This window comes from Somniosus microcephalus, unplaced genomic scaffold (assembly GCF_052327205.1).
Source record: "Somniosus microcephalus isolate GS21.2 unplaced genomic scaffold, FLI_Smic_1.0 unresolved_chr7, whole genome shotgun sequence".
Taxonomy (NCBI): Eukaryota; Metazoa; Chordata; class Chondrichthyes; order Squaliformes; family Somniosidae; genus Somniosus; species Somniosus microcephalus.
In genome coordinates this window covers 29,273,708-29,292,451 of record NW_028225185.1, presented here as the reverse complement: position 1 = coordinate 29,292,451, position 18,744 = coordinate 29,273,708, and the positions used below count along the sequence as shown (strand labels likewise).

Sequence of the window (18,744 nt, the reverse complement as noted above, 5' to 3'; positions counted from 1 at the left end):
CTGTACCTGCCCTGGGAGCGTTTGATGTGACAGTGTAGAGGGAGCTTTACACTGTATCTAACCCGTGCTGTACCTGCCCTGGGAGTGTTTGATGGGACAGTGTAGAGGGAGCTTTACTCTGTATCTAACCCGTGCTGTACCTGCCCTGGGAGTGTTTGATGGGACAGTGTAGAGGGAGCTTTACTCTGTATCTAACCCCGTGCTGTACCTGCCCTGGGAGTGTTTGATGGGACAGTGTAGAGGGAGCTTTACTCTGTATCTAACCCGTGCTGTACCTGCCCTGGGAGTGTTTGATGGGGACAGTGTAGAGGGAGCTTTACTCTGTATCTAACCCATGCTGTACCTGCCCTGGGAGTGTTTGATGGGGACAGTGTAGAGGGAGCTTTACTCTGTATCTAACCCATGCTGTACCTGCCCTGGGAGTGTTTGATGGGACAGTGTAGAGGGAGCTTTACTCTGTATCTAACCCCGTGCTGTACCTGCCCTGGGAGTGTTTGATGGGACACTGCAGAGGGAGCTTTACTCTGTATCTAACCCCGTGCTGTACCTGCCCTGGGAGTGTTTGATGGGACAGTGTAGAGGGAGCGTTACTCTATCTAACCCGTGCTGTACCTGCCCTGGGAGTGTTTGATGGGGACAGTGTAGAGGGAGCTTTACTCTGTATCTAACCCCGTGCTGTACCTGCCCTGGGAGTGTTTGATGGGACAGTGTAGAGGGAGCGTTACTCTGTATCTAACCCGTGCTGTACCTGCCTTGGGTGTGTTTGATGGGGACAGTGTAGAGGGAGCTTTACTCTGTATCTAACCCGTGCTGTACCTGCCCTGGGAGTGTTTGATGGGAAAATGTAGAGAGAGCTTTACTCTGTATCTAACCCGTGCTGTACCTGCCCTGGGAGTGTTTGATGGGGACAGTGTAGACGGAGCTTTACTCTCTATCTAACCCGTGCTGTACCTGCCCTGGGAGTGTTTGACGGGACAGTGTAGAGGGAGCTTTACTCTGTATCTAACCCGTGCTGTACCTGCCCTGGGAGTGTTTGATGGGACAGTGTAGAGGGAGCTTTACTCTGTATCTAACCCACGCTGTACCTGCCTTGGGTGTGTTTGATGGGGACAGTGTAGAGGGAGCTTTACTCTGTATCTAACCCGTGCTGTACCTGCCCTGGGAGTGTTTGATGGGACAATGTAGAGAGAGCTTTACTCTGTATCTAACCCGTGCTGTACCTGCCCTGGGAGTGTTTGATGGGGACAGTGTAGAGGGAGCTTTACTCTGTATCTAACCCGTGCTGTCCCTGCCCTGGGAGTGTTTGATGGGGACATTGTAGAGGGAGCTTTACTCTGTATCTAACCCTGTGCTGTACCTTCCCTGGGAGTGTTTGATGGGGACAGTGTAGAGGGAGCTTTACTCTGTATCTACCCCGTGCTGTACCTGCCCTGGGAGTGTTTGATGGGGACATTGTAGAGGGAGCTTTACTCTGTATCTAACCCTGTGCTGTACCTGCCCTGGGAGTGTTTGATGGGGACAGTGTCGAGGGAGCTTTACTCTGTATCTAACCCGTGCTGTACCTGCCCTGGGAGTGTTTGATGGGGACAGTGTAGATGGAGCTTTACTCTGTAGCTAACCCCGTGCTGTACCTGCCCTGGGAGTGTTTGATGGGGACAGTGTAGAGGGAGCTTTACTCTGTATCTAATCCGTGCTGTACCTGCCCTGGGAGCGTTTGATGGGACAGTGTAGAGGGAGCTTTACACTGTATCTATCCCGTGCTGTACCTGCCCTGGGAGTGTTTGATGGGGACAGTGCAGAGGGAGCTTTACTCTGTCGCTAACCCCGTGCTGTACCTGCCCTGGGAGTGTTTGATGGGGGACAGTGCAGAGGGAGCTTTACTCTGTATCTAACCCGTGCTGTACCTGCCCTGGGAGTGTTTGATGGGGACAGTGTAGAGGGAGCTTTGCTCTGTATCTAACCCGTGCTGTACCTGCCCTGGGAGTATTTGATGGGGACAGTGTAGAGGGAGCTTTACTCTGTATCTAACCTGTGCTGTACCTGCCCTGGGAGTGTTTGATGGGGACAGTGTAGAGGGAGCTTTACTCTGCATCTAACCCGTGCTGGAGCTGCCCTGGGAGTGTTTGATGGGGACAGTGTAGAGGGAGCTTTACTCTGTATCTAACCCGTGCTGTACCTGCCCTGGGAGTGCTTGATGGGGACAGTGTCGAGGGAGCTTTACTCTGTATCTAACCCACGCTGTACCTGCCTTGGGTGTGTTTGATGGGACAGTGTAGAGGGAGCTTTACTCTGTATCTAACCCGTGCTGTACCTGCCCTGGGAGTGTTTGATGGGACAGTGTAGAGGGAGCTTTACACTGTATCTAACCCGTGCTGTACCTGCCCTGGGAGTGTTTGATGGGAACAGTGTAGAGGGAGCTTTACTCTGTATCTAACCCGTGCTGCACCTGCCCTGGGAGCGTTTGCTGGGACAGTGTAGAGGGAGCTTTACACTGTATCTAACCCGTGCTGTACCTGCCCTGGGAGTGTTTGATGGGGACAGTGTCGAGGGAGCTTTACTCTGTATCTAACCCACGCTGTACCTGCCCTGGGTGTGTTTGATGGGTCAGTGTAGAGGGAGCTTTACTGTGTATCTAACCCGTGCTGTACCGGCCCTGGGAGTGTTTGATGGGACAGTGTAGAGGGAGCTTTACTCTGTATCTAACCCGTGCTGTACCTGCCCTGTGAGCGATTGATGGGACAGTGTAGAGGGAGCTTTACACTGTATCTAACCCGTGCTGTACCTGCCCTGGGAGTGTTTGATGGGGACAGTGTCGAGGGAGCTTTACTCTGTATCTAACCCGTGCTGTACCTGCCCTGGGAGAGTTTGATGGGGACAGTGTAGGGGGAGCTTTACTCTGTATCTAACCCGTGCTGTACCTGCCCTGGGAGTGTTTGATGGGGCAGTGTAGAGGGAGCTTTACTCTGTATCTAACCCCTTCCTGTACCTGCCCTGGGAGTGTTTGATGGGACAGTGTAGAGGGAGCTTTACTCTGTATCTAACCCCGTGCTCTACCTGCCCTGGGAGTGTTTGATGGGACAGTGTAGAGGGTGCTTTACTCTGTATCTAACCCATGCTGTACCTGCCTTGGGAGTGTTTGATGGGACAGTGTAGAGGGACCTTTACTCTGTATCTAACCCCGTGCTGTACCTGCCCTGGGAGTGTTTGATGGGTCAGTGTAGAGGGAGCTTTACTCTGTATCTAACCCGTGCTGTACCTGCCCTGGGAGTGTTTGATGGGTCAGTGTAGAGGGAGCTTTACTCTGCATCTAACCCGTGCTGTACCTGCCCTGGGAGTGTTTGATGGGACAGTGTAGAGGGAGCTTTACTCTGCATCTAACCCGTGCTGTACCTGCCCTGGGAGTGTTTGATGGGACAGTGCAGAGGGAGCTTTACTCTGTATCTAACCCCGTGCTGTACCTGCCCTGGGAGTGTTTGATGGGACAGTGTAGAGGGAGCTTTACTCTGTCTCTAACCCGTGCTGTACCTGCCCTGGGAGCGTTTGATGTGACAGTGTAGAGGGAGCTTTACACTGTATCTAACCCGTGCTGTACCTGCCCTGGGAGTGTTTGATGGGGACAGTGTAGAGGGAGCTTTACTCTGTATCTAACCCGTGCTGTACCTGCCCTGGGAGTGTTTGATTGGACAGTGTAGAGGGAGCTTTACTCTGTATCTAACCCGTGCTGTACCTGCCCTGGGAGTGTTTGATGGGACAGTGTAGAGGGAGGTTTACTCTGTATCTAACCCCGTGCTGTACCTGCCCTGGGAGTGTTTGATGGGACAGTGTAGAGGGAGCTTTACTCTGTATCTAACCCTGTGCTGTACCTGCCTTGGGAGTGTTTGATGGGGACAGTGTAGAGGAAGCTTTACTCTGTATCTAACCCGTGCTGTACCTGCCCTGGGAGTGTTTGATGGGACAGTGTAGAGGGAGTTTTACTCTGTATCTAACCCGTGCTGTACCTGCCCTGGGAGTGTTTGATGGGACAGTGTAGAGGGAGCTTTACTCTGTATCTAACCGGTGCTGTACCTGCCCTGGGAGCGTTTGATGTGACAGTGTAGAGGGAGCTTTACACTGTATCTAACCCGTGCTGTACCTGCCCTGGGAGTGTTTGATGGGACAGTGTAGAGGGAGCTTTACTCTGTATCTAACCCGTGCTGTACCTGCCCTGGGAGTGTTTGATGGGACAGTGTAGAGGGAGCTTTACTCTGTATCTAACCCCGTGCTGTACCTGCCCTGGGAGTGTTTGATGGGACAGTGTAGAGGGAGCTTTACTCTGTATCTAACCCGTGCTGTACCTGCCCTGGGAGTGTTTGATGGGGACAGTGTAGAGGGAGCTTTACTCTGTATCTAACCCATGCTGTACCTGCCCTGGGAGTGTTTGATGGGGACAGTGTAGAGGGAGCTTTACTCTGTATCTAACCCATGCTGTACCTGCCCTGGGAGTGTTTGATGGGACAGTGTAGAGGGAGCTTTACTCTGTATCTAACCCCGTGCTGTACCTGCCCTGGGAGTGTTTGATGGGACACTGCAGAGGGAGCTTTACTCTGTATCTAACCCCGTGCTGTACCTGCCCTGGGAGTGTTTGATGGGACAGTGTAGAGGGAGCGTTACTCTGTATCTAACCCGTGCTGTACCTGCCCTGGGAGTGTTTGATGGGGACAGTGTAGAGGGAGCTTTACTCTGTATCTAACCCCGTGCTGTACCTGCCCTGGGAGTGTTTGATGGGACAGTGTAGAGGGAGCGTTACTCTGTATCTAACCCGTGCTGTACCTGCCTTGGGTGTGTTTGATGGGGACAGTGTAGAGGGAGCTTTACTCTGTATCTAACCCGTGCTGTACCTGCCCTGGGAGTGTTTGATGGGAAAATGTAGAGAGAGCTTTACTCTGTATCTAACCCGTGCTGTACCTGCCCTGGGAGTGTTTGATGGGGACAGTGTAGACGGAGCTTTACTCTCTATCTAACCCGTGCTGTACCTGCCCTGGGAGTGTTTGACGGGACAGTGTAGAGGGAGCTTTACTCTGTATCTAACCCGTGCTGTACCTGCCCTGGGAGTGTTTGATGGGACAGTGTAGAGGGAGCTTTACTCTGTATCTAACCCACGCTGTACCTGCCTTGGGTGTGTTTGATGGGGACAGTGTAGAGGGAGCTTTACTCTGTATCTAACCCGTGCTGTACCTGCCCTGGGAGTGTTTGATGGGACAATGTAGAGAGAGCTTTACTCTGTATCTAACCCGTGCTGTACCTGCCCTGGGAGTGTTTGATGGGGACAGTGTAGAGGGAGCTTTACTCTGTATCTAACCCGTGCTGTCCCTGCCCTGGGAGTGTTTGATGGGGACATTGTAGAGGGAGCTTTAATCTGTATCTAACCCTGTGCTGTACCTTCCCTGGGAGTGTTTGATGGGGACAGTGTAGAGGGAGCTTTACTCTGTATCTACCCCGTGCTGTACCTGCCCTGGGAGTGTTTGATGGGGACATTGTAGAGGGAGCTTTACTCTGTATCTAACCCTGTGCTGTACCTGCCCTGGGAGTGTTTGATGGGGACAGTGTCGAGGCAGCTTTACTCTGTATCTAACCCGTGCTGTACCTGCCCTGGGAGTGTTTGATGGGGACAGTGTAGATGGAGCTTTACTCTGTAGCTAACCCCGTGCTGTACCTGCCCTGGGAGTGTTTGATGGGGACAGTGTAGAGGGAGCTTTACTCTGTATCTAATCCGTGCTGTACCTGCCCTGGGAGCGTTTGATGGGACAGTGTAGAGGGAGCTTTACACTGTATCTATCCCGTGCTGTACCTGCCCTGGGAGTGTTTGATGGGGACAGTGTAGAGGGAGCTTTACTCTGTCGCTAACCCCGTGCTGTACCTGCCCTGGGAGTGTTTGATGGGGACAGTGTAGAGGGAGCTTTACTCTGTATCTAACCCGTGCAGTACCTGCCCTGGGAGCGTTTGATGGGACAGTGTAGAGGGAGCTTTACACTGTATCAAACCCGTGCTGTACCTGCCCTGGGAGTGTTTGATGGGGACAGTGTCGAGGGAGCTTTACTCTGTATCTAACCCACGCTGTACCTGCCCTGGGTGTGTTTGATGGGACAGTGTAGAGGGAGCTTTACTCTGTATCTAACCCGTGCTGGAGCTGCCCTGGGAGTGTTTGATGGGGACAGTGTAGAGGGAGCTTTACTCTGTATCTAACCCATGCTGTACCTGCCCTGGGAGTGTTTGATGGGACAGTGTAGAGGGAGCCTTACTCTGTATCTAACCCTGTGCTGTACCTGCCCTGGGAGTGTTTGATGGGACAGTGTAGAGGGTGCTTTACTCTGTATCTAACCCGTGCTGCACCTGCCCTGGGAGTGTTTGATGGGACAATGTAGAGAGAGCTTTACTCTGTATCTAACCCGTGCTGTACCTGCCCTGGGAGTGTTTGATGGGGACAGTGTAGAGGGAGCTTTACTCTGTATCCAACCCGTGCTGTACCTGCCCTGGGAGTGTTTGATGGGGACAGTGTAGAGGGAGCTTTGCTCTGTATCTAACCCGTGCTGTACCTGCCCTGGGAGTATTTGATGGGGACAGTGTAGAGGGAGCTTTACTCTGTATCTAACCTGTGCTGTACCTGCCCTGGGAGTGTTTGATGGGGACAGTGTAGAGGGAGCTTTACTCTGCATCTAACCCGTGCTGGAGCTGCCCTGGGAGTGTTTGATGGGGACAGTGTAGAGGGAGCTTTACTCTGTATCTAACCCGTGCTGTACCTGCCCTGGGAGTGCTTGATGGGGACAGTGTCGAGGGAGCTTTACTCTGTATCTAACCCACGCTGTACCTGCCTTGGGTGTGTTTGATGGGACAGTGTAGAGGGAGCTTTACTCTGTATCTAACCCGTGCTGTACCTGCCCTGGGAGTGTTTGATGGGACAGTGTAGAGGGAGCTTTACACTGTATCTAACCCGTGCTGTACCTGCCCTGGGAGTGTTTGATGGGAACAGTGTAGAGGGAGCTTTACTCTGTATCTAACCCGTGCTGCACCTGCCCTGGGAGCGTTTGCTGGGACAGTGTAGAGGGAGCTTTACACTGTATCTAACCCGTGCTGTACCTGCCCTGGGAGTGTTTGATGGGGACAGTGTCGAGGGAGCTTTACTCTGTATCTAACCCACGCTGTACCTGCCCTGGGTGTGTTTGATGGGTCAGTGTAGAGGGAGCTTTACTCTGTATCTAACCCGTGCTGTACATTCCCTGGGAGTGTTTGATGGGACAGTGTAGAGGGAGCTTTACTCTGTATCTAACCCCGTGCTGTACCTGCCCTGGGAGTGTTTGATGGGACAATGTAGAGAGAGCTTTACTCTGTATCTAACCCGTGCTGTACCTGCCCTGGGAGTGTTTGATGGGGACAGTGTAGAGGGAGATTTACTCTGTATCTAACCTGTGCTGTACCTGCCCTGGGAGTGTTTGATGGGGACATTGTAGAGGGAGCTTTACTCTGTATCTAACCCTGTGCTGTACCTGCCCTGGGAGTGTTTGATGGGGACAGTGTAGAGGGAGATTTACTCTGTATCTAACCCGTGCTGTACCTGCCCTGGGAGTGTTTGATGGGGACATTGTAGAGGGAGCTTTACTCTGTATCTAACCCTGTGCTGTACCTGCCCTGGGAGTGTTTGATGGGGACAGTGTAGAGGGAGCTTTACTCTGTATCTAACCCGTGCTGTACCTGCCCTGGGAGTGTTTGATGGGGACAGTGCAGAGGGAGCTTTACTCTGTAGCTAACCCCGTGCTGTACCTGCCCTGGGAGTGTTTGATGGGGACAGTGTAGAGGGAGCTTTACTCTGTATCTAACCCGTGCTGTACCTGCCCTGGGAGCGTTTGATGGGACAGTGTAGAGGGAGCTTTACACTGTATCTAACCCGTGCTGTACCTGCCCTGGGAGTGTTTGATGGGGACAGTGTCGAGGGAGCTTTACTCTGTATCTAACCCACGCTGTACCTGCCCTGGGTGTCTTTGATGGGTCAGTGAAGAGGGAGCTTTGCTCTGTATCTAACCCGTGCTGTACCTGCCCTGGGAGTGTTTGATGGGACAGTGTAGAGGGAGCTTTACTCTGTATCTAACCCCGTGCTGTACCTGCCCTGGGAGTGTTTGATGCGACAATGTAGAGGGAGCTTTACTCTGCATCTAACCCGTGCTGTACCTGCCCTGGGAGTGTTTGATGGGACAGTGTAGAGGGAGCTTTACTCTGCATCTAACCCGTGCTGTACCTGCCCTGGGAGTGTTTGATGGGACAGTGCAGAGGGAGCTTTACTCTGTATCTAACCCCGTGCTGTACCTGCCCTGGGAGTGTTTGATGGGACAGTGTAGAGGGAGCTTTACTCTGTCTCTAACCCGTGCTGTACCTGCCCTGGGAGCGTTTGATGTGACAGTGTAGAGGGAGCTTTACACTGTATCTAACCCGTGCTGTACCTGCCCTGGGAGTGTTTGATGGGGACAGTGTAGAGGGAGCTTTACTCTGTATCTAACCCGTGCTGTACCTGCCCTGGGAGTGTTTGATTGGACAGTGTAGAGGGAGCTTTACTCTGTATCTAACCCGTGCTGTACCTGCCCTGGGAGTGTTTCATGGGACAGTGTGGAGGGAGCTTTACTCTGTATCTAACCCGTGCTGTACCTGCCCTGGGAGTGTTTGATGGGACAGTGTAGAGGGAGTTTTACTCTGTATCTAACCCGTGCTGTACCTGCCCTGGGAGTGTTTGATGGGACAGTGTAGAGGGAGCTTTACTCTGTATCTAACCCGTGCTGTACCTGCCCTGGGAGCGTTTGATGTGACAGTGTAGAGGGAGCTTTTCACTGTATCTAACCCGTGCTGTACCTGCCCTGGGAGTGTTTGATGGGGACAGTGTAGAGGGAGCTTTACTCTGTATCTAACCCGTGCTGTACCTGCCCTGGGAGTGTTTGATGGGGACATTGTAGAGGGAGCTTTACTCTGTATCTAACCCTGTGCTGTACCTGCCCTGGGAGTGTTTGATGGGGACAGTGTAGAGGGAGCTTTACTCTGTATCTACCCCGTGCTGTACCTGCCCTGGGTGTGTTTGATGGGGACATTGTAGAGGGAGCTTTACTCTGTATCTAACCCTGTGCTGTACCTGCCCTGGGAGTGTTTGATGGGGACAGTGTCGAGGGAGCTTTACTCTGTATCTAACCCGTGCTGTAGCTGCCCTGGGAGTGTTTGATGGGGACAGTGTAGAGGGAGCTTTACTCTGTAGCTAACCCCGTGCTGTACCTGCCCTGGGAGTGTTTGATGGGGACAGTGTAGAGGGAGCTTTACTCTGTATCTAACCCGTGCTGTACCTGCCCTGGGAGCGTTTGATGGGACAGTGTAGAGGGAGCTTTACACTGTATCTATCCCGTGCTGTACCTGCCCTGGGAGTGTTTGATGGGGACAGTGTAGAGGGAGCTTTACTCTGTCGCTAACCCCGTGCTGTACCTGCCCTGGGAGTGTTTGATGGGGACAGTGTAGAGGGAGCTTTACTCTGTATCTAACCCGTGCAGTACCTGCCCTGGGAGCGTTTGATGGGACAGTGTAGAGGGAGCTTTACACTGTATCTAACCCGTGCTGTACCTGCCCTGGGAGTGTTTGATGGGGACAGTGTCGAGGGAGCTTTACTCTGTATCTAACCCACGCTGTACCTGCCCTGGGTGTGTTTGATGGGTCACTGTAGAGGGAGCTTTACTCTGTATCTAACCCGTGCTGTACCTGCCCTGGGAGTGTTTGATGGGACAGTGTAGAGGGAGCTTTACTCTGTATCTAACCCGGTGCTGTACCTGCCCTGGGAGTGTTTGATGCGACAATGTAGAGGGAGCTTTACTCTGTATCTAACCCGTGCTGTACCTGCCCTGGGAGTGTTTGATGGGGACAGTGTAGAGGGAGCTTTACTCTGTATCTAACCCATGCTGTACCTGCCCTGGGAGTGTTTGATGGGACAGTGTAGAGGGAGCCTTACTCTGTATCTAACCCTGTGCTGTACCTGCCCTGGAAGTGTTTGATGGGACAGTGTAGAGGGTGCTTTACTCTGTATCTAACCCGTGCTGCACCTGCCCTGGGAGTGTTTGATGGGACAATGTAGAGAGAGCTTTACTCTGTATCTAACCCGTGCTGTACCTGCCCTGGGAGTGTTTGATGGGGACAGTGTAGAGGGAGCTTTACTCTGTATCTAACCCGTGCTGTACCTGCCCTGGGAGTGTTTGATGGGGACAGTGTAGAGGGAGCTTTGCTCTGTATCTAACCCGTGCTGTACCTGCCCTGGGAGTATTTGATGGGGACAGTGTAGAGGGAGCTTTACTCTGTATCTAACCTATGCTGTAACTGCCCTGGGAGTGTTTGATGGGGACAGTGTAGAGGGAGCTTTACTCTGTATCTAACCCGTGCTGGAGCTGCCCTGGGAGTGTTTGATGGGGACAGTGTAGTGGGAGCTTTACTCTGTATCTAACCCGTGCTGTACCTGCCCTGGGAGTGCTTGATGGGGACAGTGTCGAGGGAGCTTTACTCTGTATCTAACCCACGCTGTACCTGCCTTGGGTGTGTTTGATGGGACAGTGTAGAGGGAGCTTTACTCTGTATCTAACCCGTGCTGTACCTGCCCTGGGAGTGTTTGATCGGACAGTGTAGAGGGAGCTTTACACTGTATCTAACCCGTGCTGTACCTGCCCTGGGAGTGTTTGATGGGAACAGTGTAGAGGGAGCTTTACTCTGTATCTAACCCGTGCTGTACCTGCCCTGGGAGCGTTTGATGGGACAGTGTAGAGGGAGCTTTACACTGTATCTAACCCGTGCTGTACCTGCCCTGGGAGTGTTTGATGGGGACAGTGTCGAGGGAGCTTTACTCTGTATCTAACCCACGCTGTACCTGCCCTGGGTGTGTTTGATGGGTCAGTGTAGAGGGAGCTTTACTCTGTATCTAACCCGTGCTGTACCTGCCCTGGGAGTGTTTGATGGGACAGTGTAGAGGGAGCTTTACTCTGTATCTAACCCCGTGCTGTACCTGCCCTGGGAGTGTTTGATGGGACAGTGTAGAGGGAGCTTTACTCTGTATCTAACCCGTGCTGTACCTGCCCTGGGAGTGTTTGATGGGACAGTGTAGAGGGAGCTTTACTCTGTATCTAACCCACGCTGTACCTGCCTTGGGTGTGTTTGATGGGGACAGTGTAGAGGGAGCTTTACTCTGTATCTAACCCGTGCTGTACCTGCCCTGGGAGTGTTTGATGGGACAATGTAGAGAGAGCTTTACTCTGTATCTAACCCGTGCTGTACCTGCCCTGGGAGTGTTTGATGGGGACAGTGTAGAGGGAGCTTTACTCTGTATCTAACCCGTGCTGTACCTGCCCTGGGAGTGTTTGATGGGGACATTGTAGAGGGAGCTTTACTCTGTATCTAACCCTGTGCTGTACCTGCCCTGGGAGTGTTTGATGGGGACAGTGTAGAGGGAGATTTACTCTGTATCTAACCCGTGCTGTACCTGCCCTGGGAGTGTTTGATGGGGGCATTGTAGAGGGAGCTTTACTCTGTATCTAACCCTGTGCTGTACCTGCCCTGGGAGTGTTTGATGGGGACAGTGTAGAGGGAGCTTTACTCTGTATCTAACCCGTGCTGTACCTGCCCTGGGAGTGTTTGATGGGGACAGTGCAGAGGGAGCTTTACTCTGTAGCTAACCCCGTGCTGTACCTGCCCTGGGAGTGTTTGATGGGGACAGTGTAGAGGGAGCTTTACTCTGTATCTAACCCGTGCTGTACCTGCCCTGGGAGCGTTTGATGGGACAGTGTAGAGGGAGCTTTACACTGTATCTAACCCGTGCTGTACCTGCCCTGGGAGTGTTTGATGGGGACAGTGTAGAGGGAGCTTTACTCTGTATCTAACACGTGCTGTACCTGCCCTGGGAGTGTTTGATGGGACACTGCAGAGGGAGCTTTACTCTGTATCTAACCCCGTGCTGTACCTGCCCTGGGAGTGTTTGATGGGACAGTGTAGAGGGAGCGTTACTCTGTATCTAACCCGTGCTGTACCTGCCCTGGGAGTGTTTGATGGGGACAGTGTAGAGGGAGCTTTACTCTGTATCTAACCCCGTGCTGTACCTGCCCTGGGAGTGTTTGATGGGACAGTGTAGAGGGAGCGTTACTCTGTATCTAACCCGTGCTGTACCTGCCTTGGGTGTGTTTGATGGGGACAGTGTAGAGGGAGCTTTACTCTGTATCTAACCCGTGCTGTACCTGCCCTGGGAGTGTTTGATGGGACAATGTAGAGAGAGCTTTACTCTGTATCTAACCCGTGCTGTACCTGCCCTGGGAGTGTTTGATGGGGACAGTGTAGACGGAGCTTTACTCTCTATCTAACCCGTGCTGTACCTGCCCTGGGAGTGTTTGATGGGGACAGTGTAGAGGGAGCTTTACTCTGTATCTAACCCTGTGCTGTACCTGCCCTGGGAGTGTTTGATGGGGACAGTGTAGAGGGAGCTTTACTCTGTATCTAACCCGTGCTGTACCTGCCCTGGGAGTGTTTGATGGGGACAGTGTAGAGGGAGCTTTACTCTGTAGCTAACCCCGTGCTGTACCTGCCCTGGGAGTGTTTGATGGGGACAGTGTAGAGGGAGCTTTACTCTGTATCTAACCCGTGCTGTACCTGCCCTGGGAGCGTTTGATGGGACAGTGTAGAGGGAGCTTTACACTGTATCTAACCCGTGCTGTACCTGCCCTGGGAGTGTTTGATGGGAACAGTGTAGAGGGAGCTTTACTCTGTATCTAACACGTGCTGTACCTGCCCTGGGAGCGTTTGATGGGACAGTGTAGAGGGAGCTTTACTCTATATCTAACCCGTGCTGTACCTGCCCTGGGAGCGTTTGATGGGACAGTGTAGAGGGAGCTTTACACTGTATCTAACCCGTGCTGTACCTGCCCTGGGAGTGTTTGATGGGGACAGTGTCGAGGGAGCTTTACTCTGTATCTAACCCACGCTGTACCTGCCCTGGGTGTGTTTGATGGGTCAGTGTAGAGGGAGCTTTACTCTGTATCTAACCCGTGCTGTACCTGTCCTGGGAGTGTTTGATGGGACAGTGTAGAGGGAGCTTTACTCTGTATCTAACCCCGTGCTGTACCTGCCCTGGGAGTGTTTGACGGGACAGTGTAGAGGGAGCTTTACTCTGTATCTAACCCGTGCTGTACCTGCCCTGGGAGTGTTTGATGGGTCAGTGTAGAGGGAGCTTTACTCTGTATCTAACCCACGCTGTACCTGCCTTGGGTGTGTTTGATGGGGACAGTGTAGAGGGAGCTTTACTCTGTATCTAACCCGTGCTGTACCTGCCCTGGGAGTGTTTGATGGGACAATGTAGAGAGAGCTTTACTCTGTATCTAACCCGTGCTGTACCTGCCCTGGGAGTGTTTGATGGGGACAGTGTAGAGGGAGCTTTACTCTGTATCTAACCCGTGCTGTACCTGCCCTGGGAGTGTTTGATGGGGACATTGTAGAGGGAGCTTTACTCTGTATCTAACCCTGTGCTGTACCTGCCCTGGGAGTGTTTGATGGGGACAGTGTAGAGGGAGCTTTACTCTGTATCTACCCCGTGCTGTACCTGCCCTGGGTGTGTTTGATGGGGACATTGTAGAGGGAGCTTTACTCTGTATCTAACCCTGTGCTGTACCTGCCCTGGGAGTGTTTGATGGGGACAGTGTCGAGGGAGCTTTACTCTGTATCTAACCCGTGCTGTACCTGCCCTGGGAGTGTTTGATGGGGACAGTGTAGAGGGAGCTTTACTCTGTAGCTAACCCCGTGCTGTACCTGCCCTGGGAGTGTTTGATGGGGACAGTGTAGAGGGAGCTTTACTCTGTATCTAACCCGTGCTGTACCTGCCCTGGGAGTGTTTGATGGGACAATGTAGAGAGAGCTTTACTCTGTATCTAACCCGTGCTGTACCTGCCCTGGGAGTGTTTGATGGGGACAGTGTAGAGGGAGCTTTACTCTGTATCTAACCCGTGCTGTACCTGCCCTGGGAGTGTTTGATGGGGACATTGTAGAGGGAGCTTTACTCGGTATCTAACCCTGTGCTGTACCTGCCCTGGGAGTGTTTGATGGGGACAGTGTAGAGGGAGATTTACTCTGTATCTAACCCGTGCTGTACCTGCCCTGGGAGTGTTTGATGGGGACATTGTAGAGGGAGCTTTACTCTGTATCTAACCCTGTGCTGTACCTGCCCTGGGAGCGTTTGATGGGACAGTGTAGAGGGAGCTTTACACTGTATCTAACCCGTGCTGTACCTGCCCTGGGAGTGTTTGATGGGGACAGTGTAGAGGGAGCTTTACTCTGTATCTAACCCATGCTGTACCTGCCCTGGGTGTGTTTGATGGGTCAGTGTAGAGGGAGCTTTGCTCTGTATCTAACCCGTGCTGTACCTGCCCTGGGAGTGTTTGATGGGACAGTGTAGAGGGAGCTTTACTCTGTATCTAACCCCGTGCTGTACCTGCCCTGGGAGTGTTTGATGCGACAATGTAGAGGGAGCTTTACTCTGTATCTAACCCGTGCTGTACCTGCCCTGGGAGTGTTTGATGGGGATAGTGTAGAGGGAGCTTTACTCTGTATCTAACCCATGCTGTACCTGCCCTGGGAGTGTTTGATGGGACAGTGTAGAGGGAGCTTTACTCTGTATCTAACCCCGTGCTGTACCTGCCCTGGGAGTGTTTGATGGGACAGTGTAGAGGGTGCTTTACTCTATATATAACCCGTGCTGCACCTGCCCTGGGAGTGTTTGATGGGACAATGTAGAGAGAGCTTTACTCTGTATCTAACCTGTGCTGTACCTGCCCTGGGAGTGTTTGATGGGGACAGTGTCGAGGGAGCTTTACTCTGTATCTAACCCGTGCTGTACCTGCCCTGGGAGTGTTTGATGGGGACAGTGTAGAGGGAGCTTTACTCTGTATCTAACCCGTGCTGTACCTGCCCTGGGAGTATTTGATGGGGACAGTGTAGAGGGAGCTTTACTCTGTATCTAACCGGTGCTGTACCTGCCCTGGGAGTGTTTGATGGGGACAGTGTAGAGGGAGCTTTACTCTGTATCTAACCCGTGCTGTACCTGCCCTGGGAGTGTTTGATGGGGACAGTGTAGAGGGAGCTTTACTCTGTATCTAACCCGTGCTGTACCTGCCCTGGGAGTGTTTGATGGGGACAGTGTCGAGGGAGCTTTACTCTGTATCTAACCCACGCTGTACCTGCCTTGGGTGTGTTTGATGGGACAGTGTAGAGGGAGCTTTACTCTGTATCTAACCCGTACTGTACCTGCCCTGGGAGTGTTTGATGGGACAGTGTCGAGGGAGCTTTACTCTGTATCTAACCCGTGCTGTACCTGCCCTGGGAGTGTTTGATGGGACAGTGTAGAGGGAGCTTTACTCTGTATCTAACCCCGTGCTGTACCTGCCCTGGGAGTGTTTGATGGGACAGTGTAGAGGGAGCTTTACTCTGTATCTAACCCGTGCTGTACCTGCCCTGGGAGTGTTTGATGGGGACAGTGTAGAGGGAGCTTTACTCTGTATCTAACCCGTGCTGTACCTGCCCTGGGAGTGTTTGATGGGACAGTGTAGGGGGAGCTTTACTCTGTATCTAACCCGTGCTGTACCTGCCCTGGGAGTGTTTGATGGGACAGTGTAGAGGGAGCTTTACTCTGTATCTAACCCACGCTGTGCCTGCCTTGGGAGTGTTTGATGGGGACAGTGTAGAGGGAGCTTTACTCTGTATCTAACCCGTGCTGTACCTGCCCTGGGAGTGTTTGATGGGACAGTGTAGGGGGAGCTTTACTCTGTATCTAACCCGTGCTGTACCTGCCCTGGGAGTGTTTGATGGGACAGTGTAGAGGGAGCTTTACTCTGTATCTAACCCACGCTGTACCTGCCTTGGGAGTGTTTGCTGGGACAGTGTAGAGAGAGCTTTGGTCTGTATCTAACCCCGTGCTGTACCTGCCCTGGGAGTGTTTGATGGGGACAGTGTAGAGGGAGCTTTACTCTGTATCTAACCCGTGCTGTACCTGCCCTGGGAGTGTTTGATGGGGACAGTGTCGAGGGAGCTTTACTCTGTATCTAACCCGTGGTGTACCTGCCCTGGGAGCGTTTGCTGGGACAGTGTAGAGGGAGCTTTACTCTGTATCTAACCCATGCTGTACCTGCCCTGGGAGTGTTTGATGGGACAGTGTAGAGGGAGCTTTACTCTGTATCTAACCCACGCTGTACCTGCCTTGGGAGTGTTTGCTGGGACAGTGTAGAGAGAGCTTTACTCTGTATCTAACCCCGTGCTGTACCTGCCCTGGGAGTGTTTGATGGGGACAGTGTAGAGGGAGCTTTACTTTGTATCTGACCCGTGCTGTACCTGCCCTGGGAGTGTTTGATGGGGACAGTGTCGAGGGAGCTTTACTCTGTATCTTACCCGTGCTGTACCTGCCCTGGGAGCGTTTGCTGGGACAGTGTAGAGGGAGCTTTACTCTGTATCTAACCCGTGCTGTACCTGCCCTGGGAGTGTTTGATGGGACAGTGTAGAGGGAGCTTTACTCTGTATCTAACCCACGCTGTACCTGCCCTGGGAGTGTTTGATGGGGACAGTGTAGAGGGAGCTTTACTCTTTATCAAACCCATGTAAATTGGCGATCTAAATGGGATTGAAATATAAATATATTATTTCCGAGTGACATGATGATATAAATAATGGCTCATCATCGCACTTCCCCAGACAAAGAAAGATTTTGCCAAATGCCTTTTGTGAAGGTAATGGGGCTTGAAGAAATTTGGAAATGGCTTCTACATATGGTCATCAGCCAGTCAGAACAGGAAGGTCCCACCCCTGGCCTCAGTACTGCCCCTCCGACAGTGCGGCGCTCGCTCAGTACTGCCCCTCCGACAGTGCGGCGCTCCCTCAGTCCTGCCCCTCCGACAGTGCGGCGCTCCCTCAGTACTGCCCCTCCGACAGTGCAGTGCTCCCACAGTACTGCCCCTCCGACAGTGCGGCGCTCCCTCAGTATCGCCCCTCCGACAGTGCGGCGCTCCCTCAGAACCGCCCCTCCGACAGTGCGGCACTCCCTCAGTACTGCCCCTCCGACAGTGCGGCGCTCCCTCAGTACCGCCCCTCTGACAGTGCGGTGCTCCCTCAGTACTGCCCCTCCGACAGTGCGGCGCTCCCTCAGTACTGCCCCTCCGACAGTGCGGCTCTCCCTCAGTACCGCCCCTCCGACAGTGCGGCGCTCCCTCAGTACCGCCCCTCCGACAGTGCGGCGCTCCCTCAGTACCGCCCCCCCGACAGTGCGGCGCTCCCTCAGTACCGCCCCTCCGACAGCGCGGCGCTCCCTCAGTACCGCCCCTCCGACAGTGCGGCGCTCCCTCAGTACCGCCCCTCCGACAGCGCGGCGCTCCCTCAGTACCGCCCCTCCGACAGTGCGGCGCTCCCTCAGTACTGCCCCTCCCACAGTGCGGCGCTCCCTCAGTACCGCCCCTCCGACCGTGCGGCTCTCCCTCAGTACTGCCCCTCCGACAGTGCGGCGCTCCCTCAGTACCGCCCCTCCGACAGTGCGGCGCTCCCTCAGTACTGCCCCTCCGACAGTGCGGCGCTCCCTCAGTACTGCCCCTCCGACAGTGCGGCGCTCCCTCAGTACTGCCCCTCCGACAGTGCGGCGCTCCCTCAGTACCGCCCCTCCGACAGTGCGGCGCTCCCTCAGTACCGCCCCTCCGACAGTGCGGCGCTCCCTCAGTACCGCCCCTCCGACAGTGCGGCGCTCCCTCAGTCCCGCCCCTCCGACAGTGCGGCGCTCCCTCAGTACCGCCCCTCCGACAGTGCGGCGCTCCCTCAGTACTGCCCTGGAGTATCAGCCTGGATTTTTGTGCTCAAGTCTCTGGATTGGGGACTTGAACCCACAACCTTCTGACTCAGAGGCGAGAGTGAGACCCACTGAGCCCCGGCCCACACTGTGAAAAGCAGGGGAAAAGCCTCCGTGGGTTCCTGTTCCTGATTTCTTAAGCAATGAGTCCTGTTGACGGTCATGTCTGCTTATGTAGACAATGGCTGAAGAGCAGCTTCCGGTTCTGCTGCAGTGCGCCCTCCAGGGTCGAACCGGCACCGAAACTCACCGCTAGCACGGAGAGCGGCCACTCGGGTGAGGCAACCGAGGGCGCCCGACGCCCGCGGGAACCGGCACCCCGGAGAGGGAGGGAGGGGCATTGGGAGGAAAGAACATTGAAAGTGGGCTGGGGCTCAATTTGAAAGAAACGAACTTTCCAATTCAATGAATGTCTTTTTCACAAACCAGGTCAGACAAGTTTAACTGGGCACGGGGGATCGACGCTTAACACAGAGGACATGGGGGATCGACGCTGAACGCAGAGGGCACGGGGGATCGACGCTTAACACAGAGGGCACGGGGCATCGACGCTGAACACAGGGGGCACGGGGGATCGACGCTTAACACAGAGGGCACGGGGGATCGACGCTTAACACAGGGGGCACGGGGGATCGACACTTAACACAGGGGGCACAGGGGATCGACGCTTAACACATGGGGCACGGGGGATCGACGCTTAACACAGGGGGCACGGGGGATCGATGCTGAACGCAGAGGGCACGGGGGATCGACGCTTAACACAGAGGGCACGGGGGATCGACGCTTAACACAGGGGGCACGGGGGATCGATACTGAACGCAGAGGGCATGGGGGATCGACGCTTAACGCAGAGG

General features: G+C 53.8%; 1 protein-coding gene across 2 annotated transcripts in view; it reads left to right on the top strand.

The window, feature by feature from the left end:
- Window positions 1-18,497, top strand: part of LOC147086699 (H-2 class II histocompatibility antigen, A-U alpha chain-like) — a 66,064-nt gene extending 47,567 nt beyond the window's left edge. For both annotated transcript variants that reach the window (XM_085978859.1, XM_085978858.1), the window contains one exon: window positions 18,320-18,497. In XM_085978859.1, coding sequence (XP_085834985.1) covers window positions 18,320-18,334 — 15 coding nt within the window. In that variant the 3' untranslated portion in view covers window positions 18,335-18,497. The remainder of the gene's footprint in view (window positions 1-18,319) is intronic.
- The last annotated feature ends 247 nt before the right edge of the window (window positions 18,498-18,744 follow it).